The 22,665-nt window shown below is 44.2% G+C and overlaps 1 protein-coding gene across 2 annotated transcripts in view; it reads right to left on the bottom strand.

Annotated features, from left to right (window-relative positions):
- Paip2b (poly(A) binding protein interacting protein 2B) overlaps positions 1–6,273 on the bottom strand; it is a 31,771-nt gene extending 25,498 nt beyond the window's left edge. Inside the window, exons 1-2 of one of the 2 annotated variants that reach the window (XM_052719628.1) lie at positions 6,147–6,273; positions 5,745–5,804 (exon numbers count right to left, since the gene is read on the bottom strand). In XM_052719628.1, coding sequence (XP_052575588.1) covers positions 5,745–5,773 — 29 coding nt within the window. In that variant the 5' untranslated portion in view covers positions 5,774–5,804; positions 6,147–6,273. The remainder of the gene's footprint in view (positions 1–5,744; positions 5,805–6,146) is intronic. The other variant, XM_052719629.1, reaches the window with a different exon arrangement.
- Between the last annotated feature and the right edge of the window lie 16,392 nt (positions 6,274–22,665).

Here is a 22,665-nt window from a genome sequence, read left to right as displayed (position 1 = left end):
GGGCATCAGATATCCTGAAACTAGAGTTACTGACATTTGTGAGACACAATGTGGGTGCTAAGAATTGAACCTAGGTTCTCTGGAAGGCACCCAGTGCTCTTAATCACTGAGCCCTCCCTCTAGTTCCATTTTTAGTTTCAAAGGGTTTTGAGGATTTACTGTTACCACCCAGTGGAATGACAAACCACTTTAAAACACACACACACACACACACACACACACACAGAAAGTGGGCTCTAGCAATGATCTGCACTCAGCCCTCAAGCTTATTTCTGGACTATTTTCTAGATAGACAAAAACCTTGAATTAGCATTTCAAGGAGACTAGCAGGTGCAGGAGGCACAGATATGAAAAGATGATGAAGTTTCCTGAGCATGGCTGGCAGATTAAAACAAATCACAATAAAAATAAAAAATAAACAATGAAAGTTTACTCAAGGGGGAAAACCCTGCAAATGGCTCAGCCAGAGAGCATGGTCCAAATGAATTAACCATAACTGCAGAAACTTACAACAGATACAAGTGTTAGGGGGAGAATGTAAAACTGTGGTTGGGGCTGAAGGGTCTGTGACAACTTACTAATGCAGGTATTAAATTCTGCAGTCTGTAACACAGTGACATTGTGTTTACTCACTCACTACCTATGAATTTCCCATGCATCATACACTGTTTAATTGGTGAAAATATAATGAAACACATTCTCATAGAGCTCACAAGCCAGCAAAGAGACAGACGAACAACTGATTTACCATGTAATGTGAAGTAAAAGAAACAGTGAAATGCAGTCTAAATTAAAGGAAAGGCGTGATTAGTAACATGCAGATTGCTGAGGGATGTTTTTTCAGAAGTGCTCTTTGAGCACACAGAGGTACCAGACAGACATGCAGATAAGAGGAGTGGGTCCGCCGGGCGGTGGTGGCACACGCCTTTAATCCCAGCACTCGGGAGGCAGAGGCAGGCGGATCTCTGTGAGTTCGAGGCCAGCCTGGTCTACAGCGCGAGATCCAGGAAAGGCGCAAAGCTACACAGAGAAACCCTGTCTCGAAAAACCAAAAAAAAAAAAAAAAAAAAGAGGAGTGGGTCCTACTTTACTTGAATTGGTATTTTCAATTAAAATTTTATAGTACAGAAATAGTACATACTGTTGTAAAAATTGGAAAGCACAAAAAATTAGGATAGACAAAATGATGGGAGCTTACAGAGCACTACACAGAGCCACGTTCCTCAGACAGTAATGATTTTATACTTGCTCTGGATGTTCATGTGTATACATACAGATATATGCATTTATAAAACAGAAATGGGTTAATCTCTGGTGTTTAGTCATTTTGATGAGATACATAAACATCCATTAAGTTTACACAAGCTTTGTCCAAAGAAGTCTTGCTTCATGTTTCTGTACATAATAAGAATTATGAATGGGGCTAACTTTTAGCCAGGTAAACATGTAACCAGTTGGGGATCTAGTCTAAACTATTTCACCAAGGGTGCATGAGCGTGAACTGGACGCGTGGTTGTTTATAATAGTACAATGTTATCCACCAAAGGGAAACGGCTACGTAAACCATGGTACTCTGTGAAGTGCAGAGGAGAAAGATGATCTATGTGCTGAAGAAGAAATGATTGGGAGAGGTGGCTGAGTGCAAGGGGGAATCAATTTACATGACACCTTTTCTGGGAAGCCTGTAACTCTGCTCCCCTCCACGCCCTCCGCCCCCCGCCCTTTCAGGAGGAGTTGAGAAGTCCCCAGATCAGATACCTGTGCAACAGTTGCCACACATCTGATTCTCAAAGGCAGAAGGCTGGAACTGTGGAACCTGCTATGGAGCTCACAGGGTAGGAAGGAAGACAGCCATCTGAACAAGTAGTTCTACCACAACACAACTAGATGCAGCACCAAGGAGGAAGAAGAAGCTGTATTGAATATTTGACACGTGCCAACCATTTTGCTAGATGCTTTATCTGACAGTATTATCATGTAAGATAGTGTCTAAAGAAAAGCCCACAAAATCCTAGGACGCCTCAGTTACCCTCTGAAGAAAAGTAACTGTCTCCAGAATCCTATTCAAATATACTAGTTTGTGAGACAGACAAATACATGAAGCAATCCCTTTTCTTTGTCTATGAGAGAACAGACTAGGACTCAGTACCTCATCTAAAGATGACATACAGGTTAAACTTGGAGATCAGGAACCAAAAACCTGGCTTGACTCAAAATTCTGCCCAATAGGACTCTTCCATTTCAGAAGATGAAAGATCACGTGTCTCCTTTGGAAAATAAAAATGTTAGGTGGACAAAGCATGAGAAGGTGGGTATCCAGGACTAAAACAATATCTTAAGTACTGTCAAGTTGTTGCTCTATATCAGTGATTCTCAACCTGGGGGTCACAATTCCTTTGGAGGTCAAATGACTCACAGAGGTCACATATTGGATATCCTGCACATCAGATATTTACATTATGATTCATAACAGTAGCTATGTTTCAGTTTTGAAGTAACAACAAAAATAATTTTATAGCCGGGCGGTGGTGGCGCACGCCTTTAATCCCAGCACTCGGGAGGCAGAGCCAGGCGGATCTCTGTGAGTTCGAGGCCAGCCTGGTCTCCAAAGCGAGTTCCAGGAAAGGCGCAAAGCTACACAGAGAAACCCTGTCTCGAAAAACCAAAAAAAAAAAAAATAATAATAATAATTTTATGGTTGGGGGTCACAACAACACGAGGAACTGTACTAAGGGTCACAGCATTAGGAAGGTTAAGAACCACTACTCTATACAGTTTTGAAAGCACTAAGGTCTAGACAATATGGATGCTGAAATGATTTCCCATTCTCCTTTATATTCATCCCCCATCACCACAGGTAGCATGTGTATGCCTCTCCCTTGAAATGTAAAAGTGTCTACACATCATCAACCTTGAAATTAGGACACAGGTTCAAAAGTCCAAGTTGTACCACAGCTGTTCATTTAGTAGATGGCAGATCCAGATTTCAAAGAACAGGTCAGCATTATATCCCACAAGTGAGGAGATGGTTAGTTAGAAAGTACTTGTGTTAGAAACATAAGGACCTGATACTGGTCCCCAGAACCCACCTAAAAAGGTAAGCATGGAGGTGTAAGCTTGTCGTACCAGCCCTGCTGGGGCAGCTGGGCAGACCCCTGGGACATGCTGGCCAATCGACCTAGTCTAATCGGTGAGTTTCAGGCCAGGGGGAAATCCTATGCTTCCTCCCCACACAAAAAAGGTCATAAGGGACACCTAAGGCTGCCCTCTGGTCTTCATATTCACATGCACACATACATACCGCCCCCTCCACCCCCACACATGCACACAGCACGCACACATGCACACACACACACGCGCACACACACACAGATACAGGTTACTGGAGAAAGGCTCAAAATGTGAAAAAGAGTAGAAGTGGTCTGGAAGTTCTCTTGGGCTTTGAAGCAGGAAAGAGTATACTTGGTATCAACCCAGATGAGATAATCTCTAATTTCAACCTATGCAAGCCTTAGCTGTCTATCTCTCTAACTCAAATACTAGACCTAGAGGACATGACCTTAATCTATTGCTCATTTGCTATCATCTAGAGTACAGCTTATAGTAAGTGCTTAATAAATATTTGTTGAATGAATAAGTGAGAAAATTCCCAATACATCAAAGGATCATTCTAGATAGATTTGGAGGCATGGAATACCATGAAATGAGGACTAGGGATCATTCACAAGTACAATTCTATGTGCAAATCTTTTTACTTGCTAAAATTTGCATGTAATCCCCAAACTAATACTGGTGGTGCCTTTGAAGTCATTCATGGTGTAATCATTATTTTTCATTGTTATCTTGACTAGATTTAGAATCACCATGGAAATGTGAACAGCCTGAAAGTGAGCAGCAACATCCCAAACTAGGGAAGAAAAAAAGTGAGCCGAGCATTCATTTCTCCGCTTACTGACTGTGGATGCAATGGGACCAGCTCCCTCCAGCTCCAGCTGCTATGAGGACCTGTACCCCTCAATATGTGAGCCAGAACAAATAAATCCTTCCTTAAGCTGTTTTTGTTAGGTATTTGTCATAAAAAGAAAACTAAGTCATGCACATGGATATGTGGATAGGAGCACATGTCTATTGTTCTTTGTGCTTGTCCCAAACTGGGTCAGTAAGGCAAGGTTGGGCTTTCTTGGTTTGGCGCTCACACAGAGACGGCCGGAGGACAGAGGCAGTCTGGTAGTTTTGTGCTATAAACTCTAGTTTTGGGGTTAAACGGACAGAGTTTGAGTTTTAACTCTGGCACCTATTGGGGGCAAATCACACTTCTGAAAATCATTTCCTGTTGTATAAAATACAGGGAACAAAAATCTAGCAGGAAAATGGTGTCCAGGATTTAAGATTATTATCCACAGGGGTTAGGTAGGTTAAGGAAATGCACTTCAGGAAGTCTAGAGCAATTGGAAGAAGCGGTTAGGACATGGAGGAACAGGACTTCTCCCTTGTCCCACAACCTCAACTGCAGAACCTTCTATGCATTGAACCCTTGGCTTATCGGTCTCTCTTCTACTAAACTCTATGATCAAGGTCAGATCTCTGGGAAGGAAGCAAAAGCTACCATCTAAATCTCTAAACAAGTAACCACCAAGTACAGATTTATCCGAAGACATGACCCATACATTTGGTTTTCAACTGCAGACTGACAACAATTGATAACAGTGACCAACTCAGAGATCTGCAGTTTCCCCAGGACTGTGACAACTACTGTAACTGACATGAATTACAACAGCTGTAAGAGCCTGCTCCTTCCAGTGTGTTTCACTAACAAGGCTCAAACATATGGCTTATGAGACAATGCTGTCACCTCAGAGTAAAGACTCTTTTAAGTCACAGGAACAGACTTTACTTCTTTCTCTATTAAGACTAAAATCTTACCACAGCAAAACACAAGGAACTATATTGTTATGTGCTACAGGTCAGGTAAGCAAAACAGTAAAGCTTTTCCACAAAAGCCTACAAACTCCAAAACACAGTGAATCTGATGCCAAATTCACAGCTTATTCTTCTCTTTTGAGAGCTAAGAAAAACAACTCCAGACAGTCATGAAATGACATGAGGACAGTGCAGTTTTGTACACACTTATATTCTCATTTTCCCTCCCTCTCTGCCCAAGGTACTGGACTCTCATTCCAATATTCAATTTCCTCCAGCTTCCAAAATAAAACCCTCACTGTCCAGTATTCTTCAACTTCTAAAACTCAAGTCAAAATTACGAGTGATGAGCTAATTTCTTCCCAGTAAATGTCTGGTATAATTTTATTTGGGTATAAGATAGTGTAAAAGACCATCTAGAAACACGGCTAGAACTGCTACTGGACGCCAAACATTGCCATACTATGAAGGTGCAAACATTCTCTGTAAAAAGACAATGCTGAAGGTCGTCTCTGAGCCGTTGTAATTCACTCAGAGGTTGTGTGTGGTAAATGTCCTGTATCTTATGGACGTCCTGGATGACCAGGCCCTTCCTTACAGGGTAAAACTCATGCTCTGGCTAGCTCTGTCAAATAGAATCCAGTTCCATCCACGTAACAGATTTCAAATTGGTTGCTGCTGGGAAGCCTTTTCACCTGGATTTTCAGCAGTTTTGAGCAAAAGCACTTTCGGGGGACAAAGATTCTAAAAGAGGAGAGTGATCAAATGACATGTAAAGGGAGGGAGGCAGAAATAGTTTAAGCAAGCCCATTCCAGTGCTGTACCTTGCAGAGCCTGTGTTCAGCGTCGTCATCTGCCTCTCTCGCCTTCACCCTTCCAGGTGCCTACAAGAAGCAAAGTGAGAGACGTTAGTTTCCAGGGAAAAAGAGGCTGAAATCCCGAGGTTGAGGGGGACAGTCACGGAAGGCAGGAGAGAGGAGAAGCGGCCTGAGAAGGCGGGTCATAGCAAGGATGGTGAAAGAGGATGAGGTGAGAGAAGCTGGCCGGCGAGCGCCAGAGCGTTGGAGGGCTGGGCCCGGGCCGCGCCGGGAAAGGGGATTTGCGCGTTCTCGGACAGCCCGCGGGGAGAGGGAGAGGGGCTTTGCGCGCTCCCGGGAGGCCCAAAAGGAGCGAGGCTGTGCGTGTCCCCGGACGGCCGAGGGTCCAGTCCTGACGCCCGAACCCACCTGGCCGCGCGGACACCGCCGCCCCGAGGTCCGTATCACAGCACAGCGCCGCCTTCTCGGAGCGCGAGCCTCGGCGCACAAACGCTCAAGGTACCTCGGCCGCACACACGCGCCTCGCCCCGCCCCCTGGCTCCAGTCATTGGTTGCTGGACACCGCCCCATGCACCTATTGGATAGCAGAGAATGCCGCTCACTGACCTGGTTTTGATTGGTCTAAATGTGAAGCAATGCCCGCCCATCTCTTTCAGAAGTTCCAGCTTGTGATTGGTCTTAGCATCTGTCCATTCGCTCCGCCCTCACTGGAGACCACCATTTCTGATTGGTTGAGAAAGCGCTGGTCACGCCTAGATTTCAACCCTAGGATGAATCATCCCCACATCGGGGAGGAGCCCGAGCGCCGCGACTCCGGGTTTGTTTACAATGGTTTCGGCTTCTACTTCGCCCATTGGCTAAGATGGCAGTCATTCTCGCCTGTTTTGGTAACTCAGGAAGAGGGAGGCGGGTCTCTAAGGGGTTTCCTCTGCTGTCTACTAGCTAGAGCTGAGTTTTAAGAGCTATGGAGCAGGGATTTGCCTCTGTGTTAGGTCCCGAGGTTAAGAAGTGGGACTACTTGGAAGAACGGAGAGTGACGCTTCCACGTTTTTAGAAACAAACTTGACTTTTTCAGTCCCAGCAGGCTCGAGGCTGAGGCAGGAGGATCAAAAATTATTGGGCCAGCCTGAGCTACATTGTGTGACCAAGTCTCAGAAAAACAAGGCAATCCACATACAAAAAACCTTGTCTGTCCTTTAGATTTGACGATATCCAAATCTTGAGTTATGTTCATAAAAAGGAAATGGAATATTGGTGGCTGGAGTGGTGGTGGATCAGCAGTTCAATGCATTTTCTGTTCTTGCATAAGGGATTTCTAGCACACACAGTGACTCACAACCGGCGTTAACTCCAGCTCCAGGGATCGGACGCCCTCTTCTGGCCTCCAGTGGTACTGCACGCACATGGTACACAGGTAAAACACTCATGCACATAAATCTTTTTATTAAAGTGGATTTAAAAAAAAACACGGAGCTCTTTATACATCATTTTCATACACTTTTAAACTTATTCATACATTTTAAAAAATGGAACTCTTCATACATCCTCCTACCTACTACTGTGCTAATTAAAACCACAACACAAAGTATACACTTAGTAAAGGAGTGGATAAAGATAATGAAGATAATTGGATAAATTCATCATCTGACATTAACTTTTCCTTTCTCCCTCCTCAGGGAATCTCCTACCCTGATTGGTCTCTCTGGGTAGTCCAGGTCTATCACCCATTCTTTTTCTCACCTTTGGAGAACCTAATCTACTTCTAAGGCACAGATTTTTTTAAATGTACACATTTATTTGCTTATTTATGTATTTATTAATGTGTGTGGGCATGTGTGGAGGTCAGAGGACAGCTTGCAGTAGTCAGTTCGGTCCTTTCACATGTGGCAGGTACCCTTTATTTTCTGGGCTTATTGATAGCCCAGAATCTGATTCATTTTTTAAAAAATATTTATTTTTAATTTGTGTGTATGTGGGTGCCTGTGTGTGGGTAAGTACACATGAGTGCAGGTGCCCACGGAGGCCAAAGGCATTGGATTCTCCTGGAGCTGAAATTATAGGCAGTTGTGAGCTGCCCAATGTGCTGGGAACTGAACTCCGATCTTCTGTAGGAGTGGTATGTTCTCTGAATGGCTGGGCCATCTCTCCAGGCCCTAGGAGCTGAATCTTAACAACTGTGTCTACCTTCATTTTATGTCCATCCAGAATCATATTTACAACTGCCCAGTAGAAATTCTAACTCAGTAGCCTGGGAGACAGAACAAAATAAAATGATCTGACCCCAAAGTCTTGCTCTTATGCCTCAACTAGGGTTTTCTGTCTGCATAAATTGTACCACTGTTCAAAAATACTACCCTAGGAGCTGGAGAGATGGCCCAGAGGTTAAGAGCACTTGCTGCTCTGGCACAGGACTCAGGTTTGGTTCCCACGTGGTGGTTCACAGCTGTCTGTATCTCCAGTTCCAGGGGATCTGATGTCCTTATCTGACCTTAGGCACCAGACATACATCTGGTACACATACATATGTGCAGTAAACACTTAAATATATAAAAATAAAAGAAATTTGGAAAATACCAAAACTCCAAAATAACACTCTAAATGAATACATTAGATATATACTTAAGTGTTAAATATTATAATAAGTTATAATAATGAATAATAAATACACAAGTAAATCCATTGATGGACTAAATATTCCTGAGCATCTACAACATTCCAGGCTCTGTGCAAATGATGTGGCTGAAAGAATGAAAATATGTGGATTGTGTGCAGTGGCTCTGATTGGCAGCAAAGAAGTAACCCAAGATAATTCAAGTGCTGTGTTATGAGTGCTAACGAAGAAAAGGCAGAGTTACTGAATGGCCAGGGAAACATGGCTATTTTAAGTAGAATTGTTAGTTTAAGAGCCCTACAAAGACATCATTGAACACAGAGACACAAATTAAGTGACAAAGTGAAACTTGGGAAAGAGCCACTAAGATACACATCTCCAGAATCTCTCTTATGTGGCCTCATTCCTTATGAAGCTGTGTGGTTAGGTAGTTAAGCAATCTATTGAAGAATGCCTACTCAAGTTTAAGGCTTTATTTGATGATCCTGTGACTCCTAACTGTGGATCCCTGCACAAAATCCATGCACATTCAGGTCCTGTCCTAGTCAGCTTGAACTGTCAACTTGGCATGGTCTAAATCACCTGAGAAGAGATATTGAGGGATTGTCAAAATCAAACAGACCTGTGGGTCTATCTGTGGAGGATTGTTTCCATTGTTAATTGACATAGGAGGGCCCAGTCTACTGTAGGCAGCATTATTCCCTGGGCAAGTGGTCCTGGGCTGTACAAGAAAGCCAGCTGAGCAGGAAGTTGTCAGTGAAATAGTAAGCAGTATTTATTCCTCTAGTTCATGCTTAAGTTCTTGCTTGAGTTCTGTCCCAACTTCCCTCAGTGATGGACTTTGATCTGGAAGTGTAAGCCCAATAAATCCTTTCCGTTCCTAAGTTGCTTTTGGCCATAGTATTTTATCACAGCAACAGGAAGTAAGCTAGAACAGGTCCCTTAGGTTGGCCCTCTGTTTTCATGGGTACACGGAATCTATTACCTTAACTCCTTTTAAAAAGATCTGTCTGTCTGTCTGTCCATCTGTCTAGCTAGCTAGGTTTTTCAAGACAGAGTTTCTCTGTGTATCCCTGGCTGTCCTAGAACTTGCTCTTAAGTGTGTATGTGTGTGTGTTTATGTACGCACGGGTGTGGTGCCTACAGAAGCTAAAAGAGGGCGTCACCTGGGTTTCTAGGTGCATTGTGAGAAGAGGGGTGTGTGCAGAGCCCAAACTAAGTGGAGTCGCAGATGCTAAACTAGCCTCTTGCTTTTGCCTCAATTCTACTTCTTGTTTCTGCAAACTTAAATACTACGGGGATCTCATATAAGTGAAATCACGTGGTCTTTGTCCTTTTGTAATTCAACGCCATCCAAGTTCCTGTATTTGTAGTTCACTCCCTTTTCAGGCTTAACAGTATTCCGAAGCTGGATGCATTGCTCATATCCATGATGGACGTTCTTGTTTCAAATCCTTTGTTTCCTTTAGAATCTGGTTGTTTTGACTCATAGGAATTTTGTTTTGTTTTTCAAAATAGGATTACTTCCTGTAGCTCTGGCTGTCCTGGAACTCATTCTGTAGACCAGGCTAGCCTTGAACTCAGAGATCCACCTGCCTCTGCCTCCTGAGTGCTGGGATTAAAGGTGTGCGCCACCATGCTTGCCTAGGAATTATTTATGTATTCTAGATATTGTTACTTTTTAGATACATTATTTGCAGATATTTTGTTCTGTGAGTAGCCCTGATCTTCCCTCTCTTTCTTCCTTCCTTCACTCCCTTTTTCCTTTTATGAAACAGAGTCTAACTGTATATTCCCAGGTTATCCTCAAACTCACAATTCTCCTGCCTCAGTCTCCTGAGTGCTGTAATTAAAAGCCAGGAGCATCGTGCCTAGCTGGGTTGTTGTTATTTATTTTCTTGTCTGTTGACAGTGCCTTTAATGTTTCAAAAGTATCTGATTGTGTGGGATCAGGGAGCCTGAGATCATCTAAGCCATCCTTTCTCAGCACACATCAACAAGCACCCCAGGAAGAAGCAGAGGGAGGCATGGGGAGCCTGCTGTGGAGACAGAGCTTTTCTTCCTCTCTAAGAGTTGAGGGTCCATTTGACAGCCTGGTGAAGAGTTCAGATTTGTTCGTGTATATATTCATTGTACATGATACTGTGTTACACAAGGGTATTTTCATACACGTGTATATTGTATGTCCAGCATAGTCTCCCCCCTGCCTGCTTTCTCACCACTCCCCTCTCCAGATAGCCTCCTGTGTCCTCTAGACAGTTTGGCATCTACTTTCATGTCATACACACCTGCATTATTTTATATAATGTGTTTATATAAAAATCTAAGAACCACATATAGAGAAAGCATATGGTATTTACCTTCCTACAATTGACCTAATTTGTTTAATATGATGATCTCCCAGTCTATCCACTTTCCTACACAATTTCGTTCTCTTTTACAGCTGAAAAAACTCCATTGTGTATGAATACCGCATTTGCTTTATGCATTTCTCTGTTGATGGACATCTGGATTGTTCCCACAGCTTAGCTATGATGAATAGCGCTGCAGTGAGCATGGATGGGCAAGGGTCTGTGATGTGCTGACTTGCAGTTCTTGGGGTCAGTACCCAGGAGTGGCTTAGCTGAGCCAGATGAAGATTCAAACTATAGTGGAGAATCCAGAGTCTCTCTGGATTTCAGGAATACACACACACACACACACACACACACACACACACACACACACACCGGGGGGGGGGGGGGGGGGGGGGGCGGGGCGGAGACTGGGCTGCACAATCCAGCAAGATGCCTAGTAGAAAATCAGATCAACTCAAGAGGTCAAATGAAGACATGGATGGATGCTCACTGTATCTGGATAAGGTGCAGCCACAATGGGGCCAGCCTTGCAGTACATCCTCAAGATTAGGTAGCTTTGTAGTGGGTCCCAGGGAGAGTCCTTTGACCGTTTTTTTTTCTCCCCTTGCATATGCAAAACAAAAAGACTATTACAACTCAGGTTGCCAACCCTGAGGGAATATGTTTTTAATAAACTTTTTTTTAAATAAAGAATTTTATTATGAGATATTACATGTTTGTGTAAGAAACTGAGCATATGTATGTGTTCCTCAGGTGTCCTTAAGGCTAGAAAAAGGCATTATATTCCCTGCAATTGGCATTACGCTTGGTTGTGAGCCACATGATGTGCGTGGGGGTGGGGGTGGCTGGTGTTAGAAAGAGAATCTGGAACCTCTGTAAGAGCAGCAAGCACTCTTAGCCACTAAACCATCTCTCCAACTCCCTACAACACTTCTTTTTGATGCTCCATAATTCACTCATCCGCTGACTGATTAATTCTAGGCAGTCAAGATTCTACCACCAGAGTCTTCCTGCTGAGACATTGACTAACCGACATTGACTAACCCAACGTAAAAGACCTGGAGATGCAGTATTTGGAGCTTTTCAATAAACATCTGGGTGCCACCTTAGTCCTCACAGACAGATCAGTGGGTCAGCAATCCTCTTTCTGTACACTTAATTTTATAATGCCTGTTGGTTCTATTTTCAGTGTTAGAGATTGAAACTCTGGTCTCATGTATGCTAAGTAGGTGCTCTGCTGAACATGCCAGAGCCCTTTGTACCCCATTCTTTAATATACACAGTCAATGACAGCCAGATAATTGAGGAAAACCAATCACCAGAAAGACAAAGATAAGCATAGAGAAACAGACAAAAATGAGCTCAGTGGAGACAGAAACAATGTAAAAAACAGGAAGCGGGGGGTGGGGGGGGGGGGTGGGGGGTGGGGGGGGGGTGGGGTGGGGGGGTGGATGGTAACAGCCTAGCCATGGTGGTTCATACCTGTTACCAAGCACCTGAGAGCTTGAGGTAGGATGATCACAAGTTCAAAGCTAGTCTGGTTTGTGCAATATAAGATTCTGTCTCCAACAGAAACAATGAAAAAATGAGACAAACTTCTATACTCTTTAAGGACAACAAAGTAAGCTCTCCAATGAGAAACATTCAGAAAATACCAAAGAGTTCTTGGAAGTTGGAAAAACTCCCCAGGATCTAGAGCATTGTTTTACTCTAAGACTTCCGAGGAAGAGAGCAGGTTCCCATGTCCTACACGTCAACAGGGACAAGGAGGCTATGTGAAGCCCTAGATTCCACCTCCAGCACTGCCTGGACCAGGCATGGTGGCACACATCTGTAATCCCAGCAGTTGTAAGGTAAAGATGAGAAGATCAGTAGTTCAAAGTCATCCTAGGCTGAATAGTGAGTGAGTTCAAGGACAGGCTGCAATGAACGACTCTCTCTCTCTCTCTCTCTCTCTCTCTCTCTCTCTCTCTCTCTCTCTCTCTCTCTCTCACACACACACACACACACACACACACACACACACACACACACACACACAAAGGGTGTGACTTTAAAAACTCTGTTTCACCCGAAACTTGCATTTCCACTGACCACCCAGAATTAGTCATCATGGACAAACTTAGCTGCAAGGAAATCTAGAAAATGGAATATTTATGAACAAGTGGTTAAGTAAAATGAGGAAAATGGGGGTAGAAGATGACGAAAGAGCTGGGAACTTAAAGATAAAGTTGATTAAAGGTCTCACAGAGCAAGATAAAAACAAAAACTTACACAGAAGATATGAGAGACATGAGAAATGTTGTGGGAGAAAGTAGTTTCTTTCCAATAGGGAAGGATAAAAATGATAATGAAGACATTTCTTAACTGAAATAACTTAAGTCCCTTATTAAAATGAACTCCACAAGAAGTCCAGTATTATGGCACACAATTATAAACCCAGAACTCAGGAGAAAGGGGGATATTGAGTTCAAGGTCATCCTAGGCTACCTAGTGAGACTTTGTCTCAAATACAAAGCAACAGACTAACAAAAACCACACATTTTGAGTGTAGAGGGCCAATATCAGTAATGATCAATACTTGATCAGTTTTAACTACGAGTCAAATATGACTTTAAGCACTAAATATGTATTATCTCATTACATCTTCTAAACCACAGAAGGAGTGCTGGATGATGTCCTCTTTAAAAACAGCCAAGCTCTCGGGAGGCAGAGCCAGGCGGATCTCTGTGAGTTCGAGGCCAGCCTGGGCTACCAAGTGAGTCCCAGGAAAGGCGCAAAGCTACACAGAGAAACCCTGTCTCGAAAAACCAAAAAAAAAAAAAAAAAAAAACAACAAAAAACAAAAAAACAGCCAAGTTGAGACAGATCATGCCGCTGGAGGCACTCTGTGTTCCCACAGAGAAGGAATGGATTCAGATAGCATACTAACAAAATTACACACATACCAAGAGGCATGGAGAAATGTGCTATAAATCCAGCAACAGTTCCTGTGTCTAAGCTCCCAGGCATATCAGAAATGCCCTGAGAGGACAAGACGTGTGACTGCCTTCAGGTTTAATTCCGCTCAGATGGAAATTGCACAAGGATTGTCATAGGTATGCTTGCAAACTTAGAATCTCTGGAGGAGGAGTATTAGGGCTAAAGGGAAGCATTTCCTACTTGTTTGGAAGCAAGAGGGGTCAGAGGCTTCATTGCTCCAACTCAAGTCAAAGCTTCATAAAGTAGAAGAGAAACGAAGATCCTGTGAACTTCCAGAGAGGAAACAGTCTAATAAAGATGAGTCAGGGGGCTGGGGAAATGGTTTCTTCTGTAAAGTGCTTGCTCTGCCAGCATTGAGGACCTGAGTTCAGATCCCCAGCACCTTTGGAAAAGCTAGTGTATACCTCTAATCCCAGCCCTGGGGAGGGAGGAAGAGGAGGAACTTGGAACTTGCTGGCCAGACAGTCTAGCTGAATCAAGGAATTCCAGGTTTGGTAAAAGGCACTATCTCAAAAACAAACAAACAAACACCCAAGTTGGGGAGAGACTGAGAAAGACACCTGATGTCAATCTACAGCCTCCACGTGGGCATGCACAGCTGTGCATCTACATACATGTGTGCACACCTGCACAAATTCATCCACACACACACACAAAAAAAAAATCAGGTTGTGCATGGTGTCACATGCCTATCTGTAATCTCAGCACTCCACGCAGCGGCAAGTTTGAGGCCAGTGTCATTACTTGCCAAGTTCCAAGCCAGCCAGGGACATAGAGCAAGACTCTTGTCTTAAAACATCAAAATAAAAATTTGATTAAAAAAAAAAGAATCAGGAATCAGAAGAAAACCACACTTTTTAAAGCCAAAACAGGAAGACAGAAGCTAGTGGGGGAACACTTTCAAAACTCTGAGGGTTGATTCTTCTGAGCTAGAAATCTATATTCAGCCACTTGATCGGTGCAGTGTGGGAGTGAAATAAAGACATTTACCGACAAGCAAGAAGCTGGGAATATACCTCTCAGGGACCCTTTATGTATACCATTATGTTGACTCTATTTTTAATTCTCTGTATAGTGTGATGTGTGACATTGGGAAAAAATCTGGTAAGAGAGAAGCTACATTTCCTTTAAAAACACTTAATCATTTTTATTTTATGTGCATGAGTGTTTTTGTGCATGCATGTATGTGCAACATGTAAGTCCTTGGAGGCCAGAAGAGAGTGTTAGATGCGGTAGAATTGGAGTTACAGAAGGTTGTGGGCTGCCATATGGGTGTGGGGAAGAAAACCCAGGTGCTCTACAAGAGCCGCCAGCACTCTTAACCACTGGGTGATCTCTCAAGCTCCAAGCATTCCCTTTTCTTTCAGACAGGGTCTCTCTGTGTAGCCCTGAGTGGTCTGTTATCATTATATAGATAAGGCTGGCCTTCAACCCATTACTGTCCTCCTGTTCTGCCTGACGCTGGGACTTCAGGGACAAGTCCCTCACTGCCCTTCTGTTCTAAGTGTTGAGTTTATTAACTCATGTGCCGCTCCTGTCCACTTATTTTGCAGAAGGAATCTTCAGCGCAGAGGCTGAGTAAAGGTATACACCTGACAGAGAGCCCACAACGTGCCAGCTCCTTCTTGCAGCACTGAGTTGCTTAAAACAACACATCTATACAGGTCTGGGAGGCAGAAATCCATATGTTTTGGGGTTTGTCGTTGAGTTTAGTGGTGGGACTCAAGGCTTGATACATGCTAGGCAGGCGCTCCATCACTGAGCTACATCCTCTGCTTTTGGAATGTTCTAAGAGCTAAAGTAAAGGCAGGTCTGAGTACCTTATAGAGGCTCTCAGAGAGAACTCAGTTCTTTCCTCGAAAGGCAAAGTCTCAACCTTCCTAATGCTGTGACGCAGTCCCTCATGTTGTGGTGACCCCCAACCATAAAACTATTTTCATTGCTAACTGTAATTCTGCTACAGTTATGACTCATAATGTAAATATCTATGTTTTCTGATAGGTGACTCCTGTGAAAGGGTCATTGGACCCCCTTGAAGGGGTCACAACCCACAGGTTGAGAACCACTGATCTAGGGGTTACCTCCTATTCCTTGGCTTGTGCCTTCTTCCTTCATCTTCAAGGCCAGAAATATAACGACTTCTCACCTGCTATCTGCCTGTCCTCATACCTCTTGACTGACTCTTCTCCCTTCCTTTCCAGGACTCTATTGATGCTGCTGACCCCCTCCCCCTCGGCAACTCAGGATAATCTCTCCAGCTCAGAATCTCAAACTTAAGCACACATACAAAGTCTGTCCCACACTGGCTGGTTAAACCTCCATAGCTTCTGGGGCCCAGGATGTGGTCATCTCTTTACAATCATCCGTCAAAATGCAATGTGAAGCTCTGGGGAACAGCCAGACCCACATCAGGAAATCTAGGTGCAGAGTTCTTCCTTGCTGTGCTCTGTAGCAGTGTTTACATATTGTGATCTTGTGCATATCGAACATAACAAAATTTGGAGCTATCCACATGGAGAGGATAGAGAATAGAAAACTATGAGTGTCATAAGAGAGCAGACTTTCCATAGTTCATTGCAGAAAGGCAATAGATACATTAGATAGCTTAAAACTAAAACAATTACAACAGTAAATATGTATGTATGCATGTTATTGAAATATGAGGATATCTAAGTATCTATCATCTGCCTATTATTATTATCTATGTAGCTATCATATATATATATTTCTTCTATCAATCAATCATCTATTTGATCTATCAATCATTTATCTATGTATCATCTGTTTATCATCTATCTACATATCAACCTGTCACCTACCTAATGTCTATTACCTATTGACTTGTAATCTATCTCTCTCTATATATACCTATCTATCATCAAAAGAAGCAGCTAAAAATGTTTAAAATGTTGCCTCCATGGAGAAGAAGTAGACTGGTGATTTTTCACTATGGGCCTCGTAAAGCCAAGTGATTTTACAAATTATCCCTATTGCTTTGGCCAAATACAATTCCATAGAGAATACCAAGGTGTGACTCTGGGATGGTTACAGAGTTTCTATCTGTAGGATCTTCTCTGTTAATATTCACTCTCATGTTTTCCAGCTCCCTGACCTTGTTTTAGGATCTCATTACTTGCCTCTGGCTCCTTGCATGATAGATGGGTTTGGCAGAGTCACCTCAGCAGCATCCACTCTTGGACAGAGCCTTGGAATCTGTCCTCTACTTATAAGTTCTGAACACAGAGTCTCTAAGTCTCCTCTATTACATGGGGGTTATAGAAGAACTAGCTTGGCTTTGAAGGGCTCCAGGCATGGCCTATAAAGAAAAATACCTTCTTCCCTGTTTCCATGGCATGGGGCCAGAGGGTTGAGATCAGCGTCAAAGGCTAGAAAAGAGGCCATACACAGACGGTTGTTTCCTGATGGGAAGAGCAGTAGCCAGGTATAGAGACAATGTGGAATGTGTGCACAGGTATGGAGAACAGCCTTTTTTCTTAGTTAGCTTTGACACAGCCTAGAGTCATCTGAGAAGAAAGCCCTGATTGAGGAGTTGCCTAGATCAGACTGGCCTGCAGGTATGTCTATGGGGGCTTCTTTTTATTGTTGATTGATGTGGGAGGACCCAACCCACTGTGGGCAGCGTCTTCCCTGGGCAGGTGGACCCAGGCTGTATAAGCAAGGCAGCGAAGCTGGTCAGTGGTGGCGTACGCCTTTAATCCCAGCACTCGGGAGGCAGAGGCAGGCAGATTTCTGAGTTCTCAGAGGCCAGCCTGGTCTACAAAGTGAGTTCTAGGACATCCAGGGCTACACTGAGAAACCTTGTCCCAAAAAACAAAACTAAAAGAAAGCTAGCTAAGCATGAGCCTTGACAACGCTGCCAGCAAGCAGTGTTCCTCCACGGTTTCTGTTCAGCTCCTGCCCTGGCTTCTCCACATAATGAACTGGGATCTGAAGTGTAAACCAAAGAAACCCTTTCCTCCCCGAAATTGCTTTTGATCAGAGTGTTTTATCACAGCAATAGAAAGGAAACTGGACCACTTTTAAGAACAAGGAGTGGCCGAGAGGACTAGGGCATCGGGGTGGGCCCTGATGTGGCTCACACAGTGGGCCGTGCCTTACTGTGCCTGTTCACCTGGACCATCTGCAAACCTCCCAGCGGTTTTTCTGTTTAGTAAGTGGTACTTGTAAGCAAAGGTTCAATGCAACTACCAAACTAAACTACCCTGTGGGTAGAAGGAAAGGATTATTGGGGAATCAAACTGACAGATTCTCTCAGCAGGCAGAGAGAACAGCAGAAAGGGGAGAGCCTTGCCAGTTTTAGGGAGAGCAGGTAGGGGCAGTGTGTGTGTGAGTGTGTGTGTGTGTGTGTGTGTGTGTGTGTGTGTGTGTGTGTGTGTTTGTGTGTGTGTATGTATGTGTGTGAGAGTGTATGTGTGTATATGCATGTGTGTGCAAGGGGAGTGTGTGTATGTATGTGTGTGAGAGTGTGTATGTGTGTGAGTGTGAGAGTATGTGTGAGTGTGTATGTGTGTGAGAGTGTGTGTATGTGTGTGAGAGCATGTGTATGTATGTGTATGTGTGAGTGTGTGTGAGAATGTGTATGTGTGTGAGTGTGTGAGAGTATGTGTGAGTGTGTGTATGTGTGTGTATATGTGTGTGAGTGTGTTTATGTGTGTGAGTGTGTATGTGTGTGAGAGTGTGTGTATGGGTGTGTATTGTGTGAGAGTGTGTGTATGTGTATGTGTGTGTATGAGTAAGTGCGTATATGTGTGTGTGTGAGTGTATGAGTGTGTGTGTATGAGTGTGTGTGTGTGTGTGTGTGTGTGTGTGTGTGTGTGTGTGTGAGAGAGAGAGAGAGAGAGAGAGAGAGAGAGAGAGAGAGCGAGCGAGCTAGAACGGCCTGGGACTTTGACCTGTTACTGGATGCCCTTGCTGGAGGTAGCTGGCTATAGGGGGCAGATAAGGTAAGTAATAGTTTTTCACAACAAACAGAAACCCACTTCACAAGGTTCCTGAGGAGTGCTGAGTTTAGGTAACAACCCTCTTTACCCTGTCAGAGTCCAGCCTGAGCTGAGCCTAGACTGTCATTTAGGATATGGTCAGCAGCACTGCCATTTGGGGGGCCCACTTTGTACCTCACAGTACTTTCCTACCTCCTTGAAGTTAGGCATGAGCATAAAACGTGAGTAGAGATACATGTTATTTTCTGAGGAGGTATTTAATTAATTATCTAATTAATGTCTTGGGACAGGGCCTCACTTTGTAGCCTTGGCTAGACTGGAAATCGCTTTGTAGACCAGGTTAGCCTAGAACTTGTTGCAATCCTCCTGCCTCTGTCTCCCTTGTACTGCGACTATGGGTATGAGCTACCATGGCCAGCATATATCACAACTTCCTAGCACAGCCATGACATAGCAGGTGTTGATATAGAGTCCCCAAGAGTCTGGATCCCCTGATAAACGATGAGCGACCCTATACATCATGTAGATGGACAATAGCAACCTCTTGTATTTAGGTTTCTGGGTTGTTGATATACACTGTTTATTTACTACTGTATCCTGCCCTAACCCAACAGGGCTGACATAGGTCCTTAAGTACCAGAGAAGTTAACGCAATGTATAGTCCTTAAGAACTTGACGATCAAGTCTGGAAAATCAAGTTCACTTAGAAATCCCATAGAGCAGCCGGGCAGTGGTAGTACACACCTTTAATTCCAGTACTCAGGAGGCAGAGGCAGGAGGATCTCTGTGAGTTTGAAGCCAGCCTGGTCTACAGAGCGAGTTCCAGGACAGCCAGGGCTACACAGAGAAACCCTATTTTGAAAAAAAAAAAAAAAAAAAAAACCTAACCAAACAACCACCACCTGTCCCCCCCCCAAAAAAAGGAAAAAAAAAGAAAGAAAATCCATAGAGCAGGAGCAGGATTCGAGCCTCAACTGATGACATTGTTGAGTGAAAAGCTGAGAAAATTTAGATAATTGCGAGAACAGAATGTAATGCTGTCAGCTTCTAGGGAAGGAAGCAAACCAAACTGAGCACACTTGTGTTTAGTGCTCTCTCCATTCTGATCCACAGGCTGATCAGGTGGTTTGGAAGGAGGAACGTAGGAGCATGGTACAAGTGCTCAGACTAGAGAGGAGGTGACTGTGGAGCGTAAGCCAAGTGGTAAGGAGCTCCGTGGAGGCACAGCATCGATGGCAGCGCTGTGCGAGCCTTTGGGTGAGATGTTCTTTTCTTCATCACTGTGTGTGGTGGGCAGAACTCAGATGGACCAAAGATGTCACCTTCTAAACCATGAGGCGAGTGAGAGACCAGATCTGAAATCCAGTGGTGGAGACTTCTGTGGAGGAAGACCCGATGTGTCATTACAGAGGTCCAGCTGGAGGCTGTGTCCGTCACTTCTCATCACCTTGACAGGCTAGCTGACACAGACACCTTCAAGGAGGAAGGGTTTATCGTTTCAGAGAGTTTAGTCCATCATGGTGGGTTCCACTGACCCTGGGCCCATGGTAAAGCATGCTCTGGTGGAGAGCTGTTCATGTAAGCAAGAAGTAGTAAGCATGACAGGAAGAGACCACGGACAAGACATCCCTAAAGACCCCTTCTCTCCTGTGACCTACTTCTCGCTAGACTCCAGTTTCAAGAACTTCCCCCTAACAGCACTAACAGCTGGGGACCGAGTGTTCAAAACATGAGCCTGTTAGGGGGACATTCTGAAATCAACCCACAGCATGGACTAGGATGGGAAATGACCTTGTTAGAGGGTTTAGTCACACACACCCAGGGAAGTACTGGTAATAGAGATGACACAATAATTCCTCAAGTTTCCTTCAGTGTGGAAGTCTCAAAAAGGTGTCCATTTTTGATGCTGCGATTGGAGACGAGTCAAGAAGCATGGTGACAGAGCAGAAGCCATGGCATGTGTACCTCAGCTTCTGGGAGAGTGCCCCCTGGTCATTTGGGCAGAATATGCATAAGACTGAAAACTCTGACCGTTAAAGAGGCAACCTTCTTGTTGTGAAGAAGAGGCCATATGTGTGGCCGCTGCCACAGCCTGTGATGATGTGTACTAGCCTCAGTTGCTGAGCCCTTAGGAACAATACCAACAAGCTTTAACCTCCATACTATCTTGGGATAGTATGTGACCTCCCCTAGGGTTAGTTTGCATGAGAAATGGTCCCAGAGTTGTGATCAGCAGACTTAATGTTCTTTTGGGATACCACTGCCCTTAAAACTTTGTTACAAGCTTAGAGCTTGTGGTCTGAATGTGAAGTGCCCCCCCCCACAGGTTCCTGTATTTAAGCAAGTCCCCAGCTGATGGTACTGTTTTGTAAGGTCGTGGAACTTTTAGGAGGTGGCGCTTTAATGGAGGAAGTAGGGCCACTGGGGGCTGACCTTGAGATGTTATAGCCCAGGGATTATTTCCTGTCTGCCATCTGCTTTTCATTCCTCTAAGATGTGAGACGGTAAAGGAGTTCTGCAGGCACTCCCAGCGTTCCAGAGCCCCCGGCTGCCATGCTTTCCTGAATTATAGCTATCTCCCCTTGGATTAGGAACCCAAGTAAACGTTTCCTCCCTTTACACCACCTTTTGATGGGATCACAACAGTAAGAAAAAGTAACTAGTACAATGTCGGCAGCAGTAAGTTTGCTGCCTTAATCTTAAATGCCCTTTTTTGTCCTGTCCCAGTTAAGTTGTTTGTGTGAAAAATGTGCAGTTGGGTTCCGGAGGGTGCTGGGGATCAGTTCCCCTGTGGTTTTTCCTGTTTGGAAAACAGTGTCCGGCTTGCCTCCAGATACAGAGTAACCATTCCTTGACTCCTGCTGTTGGAGGGGTATATAAGCCCATGTTGGTACGAAGAAGAGAGTTGATTCCCTGACCAACTGAAACTTGGTGTCTAGACTGCTGTTTAACCTCGGCGTCCCTCGCCAGATTTCTTGCTCCAACTGCGCGGTCCGCAGCAGTACAAGACTGTAAAACACCACACTGGTGCAGACAAGTTTAGAGAAAAGAAAGGTAAAGCCTCCAGACTGGATTATAGAGCAACTTTGAGGGATCTTAAAAACAAAAATCACCATTCCAGGGCTATGGAGGTGGTTCAGCAGTTAAGGCTGTTCTAGAGGACCCAGATTCGATCCTATGTACCTATATGGTGGTTCACAAGGGGATCCGACGCCCTCTTCTGGTCTCTGAGGGGACCAGACATGCAAATGGTATAAATATGTGCATACAGGTAAAACACTTATACACAAAAAAAAATTAAGAAAAATTTTAAAATCAATCTGCCCCCGCCCCCAGCAGGGTGGTGGCAGCACACACCTTTAATCCCAGCACTCAGAAGGCAGAGGCAGGCAGATCTCTGAGTTGGAGGCTAGCCTGGTCTACAGAGTGAGTATAGGACAGCCAAGGCTACACAGAAAAACTCTGTATCTGTATGTCAAGACACGGGTGTGTGGTTCATACAGGTCCGTGGAGTGAAGATGCTCAGAGGCATCTTAAGAATGAATATAGCCTTTCATGGCTGCAGGAGGCTCCAGCCTCGAAGGACTGAAGCCTTTCCCTTCGTCTAGGGCGTATTTATTTACTCTCTATTACAGTTTAGCTAGTTAATTTCCGTACCTTCAAAGCAACTTAAAAGGAGCTCCCAGAGACCAAAAGCCAAGTGCAAATTACTTGATTTATCAGGTACCTCGGTTTTCCGGGTTTCCTGGACCAAGTTTTGCACAGGCCTTTGATCCTTGGGGGATTCTCTGATCCTTGACTCTCAAACAAGATTCACATAGGGCAATAAGAGAAGCAAAAGGTAAGATGTGGTTAAACAAAGGAAGGACTAGGGCTAGGTGCTGCTCTCTGGAATCAGGCCAGGCGCTCAGGAGGAATGCACTACAAAACTCTTATCTCAAAAAAAACAAAAAAACATAAAAACAAAAACCCAACCCTCCCTTCTAAATGAGTTTATTCATGGTATTGACAATAGG

Source organism: Peromyscus californicus, unplaced genomic scaffold, assembly GCF_007827085.1.
Source record: "Peromyscus californicus insignis strain IS unplaced genomic scaffold, ASM782708v3 Scaffold_6__1_contigs__length_162567912, whole genome shotgun sequence".
In the NCBI taxonomy this organism is placed as follows: Eukaryota; Metazoa; Chordata; class Mammalia; order Rodentia; family Cricetidae; genus Peromyscus; species Peromyscus californicus.
Note: the sequence above shows the minus strand (reverse complement) of the source record. Positions and strands in the feature narration are given on the sequence as shown.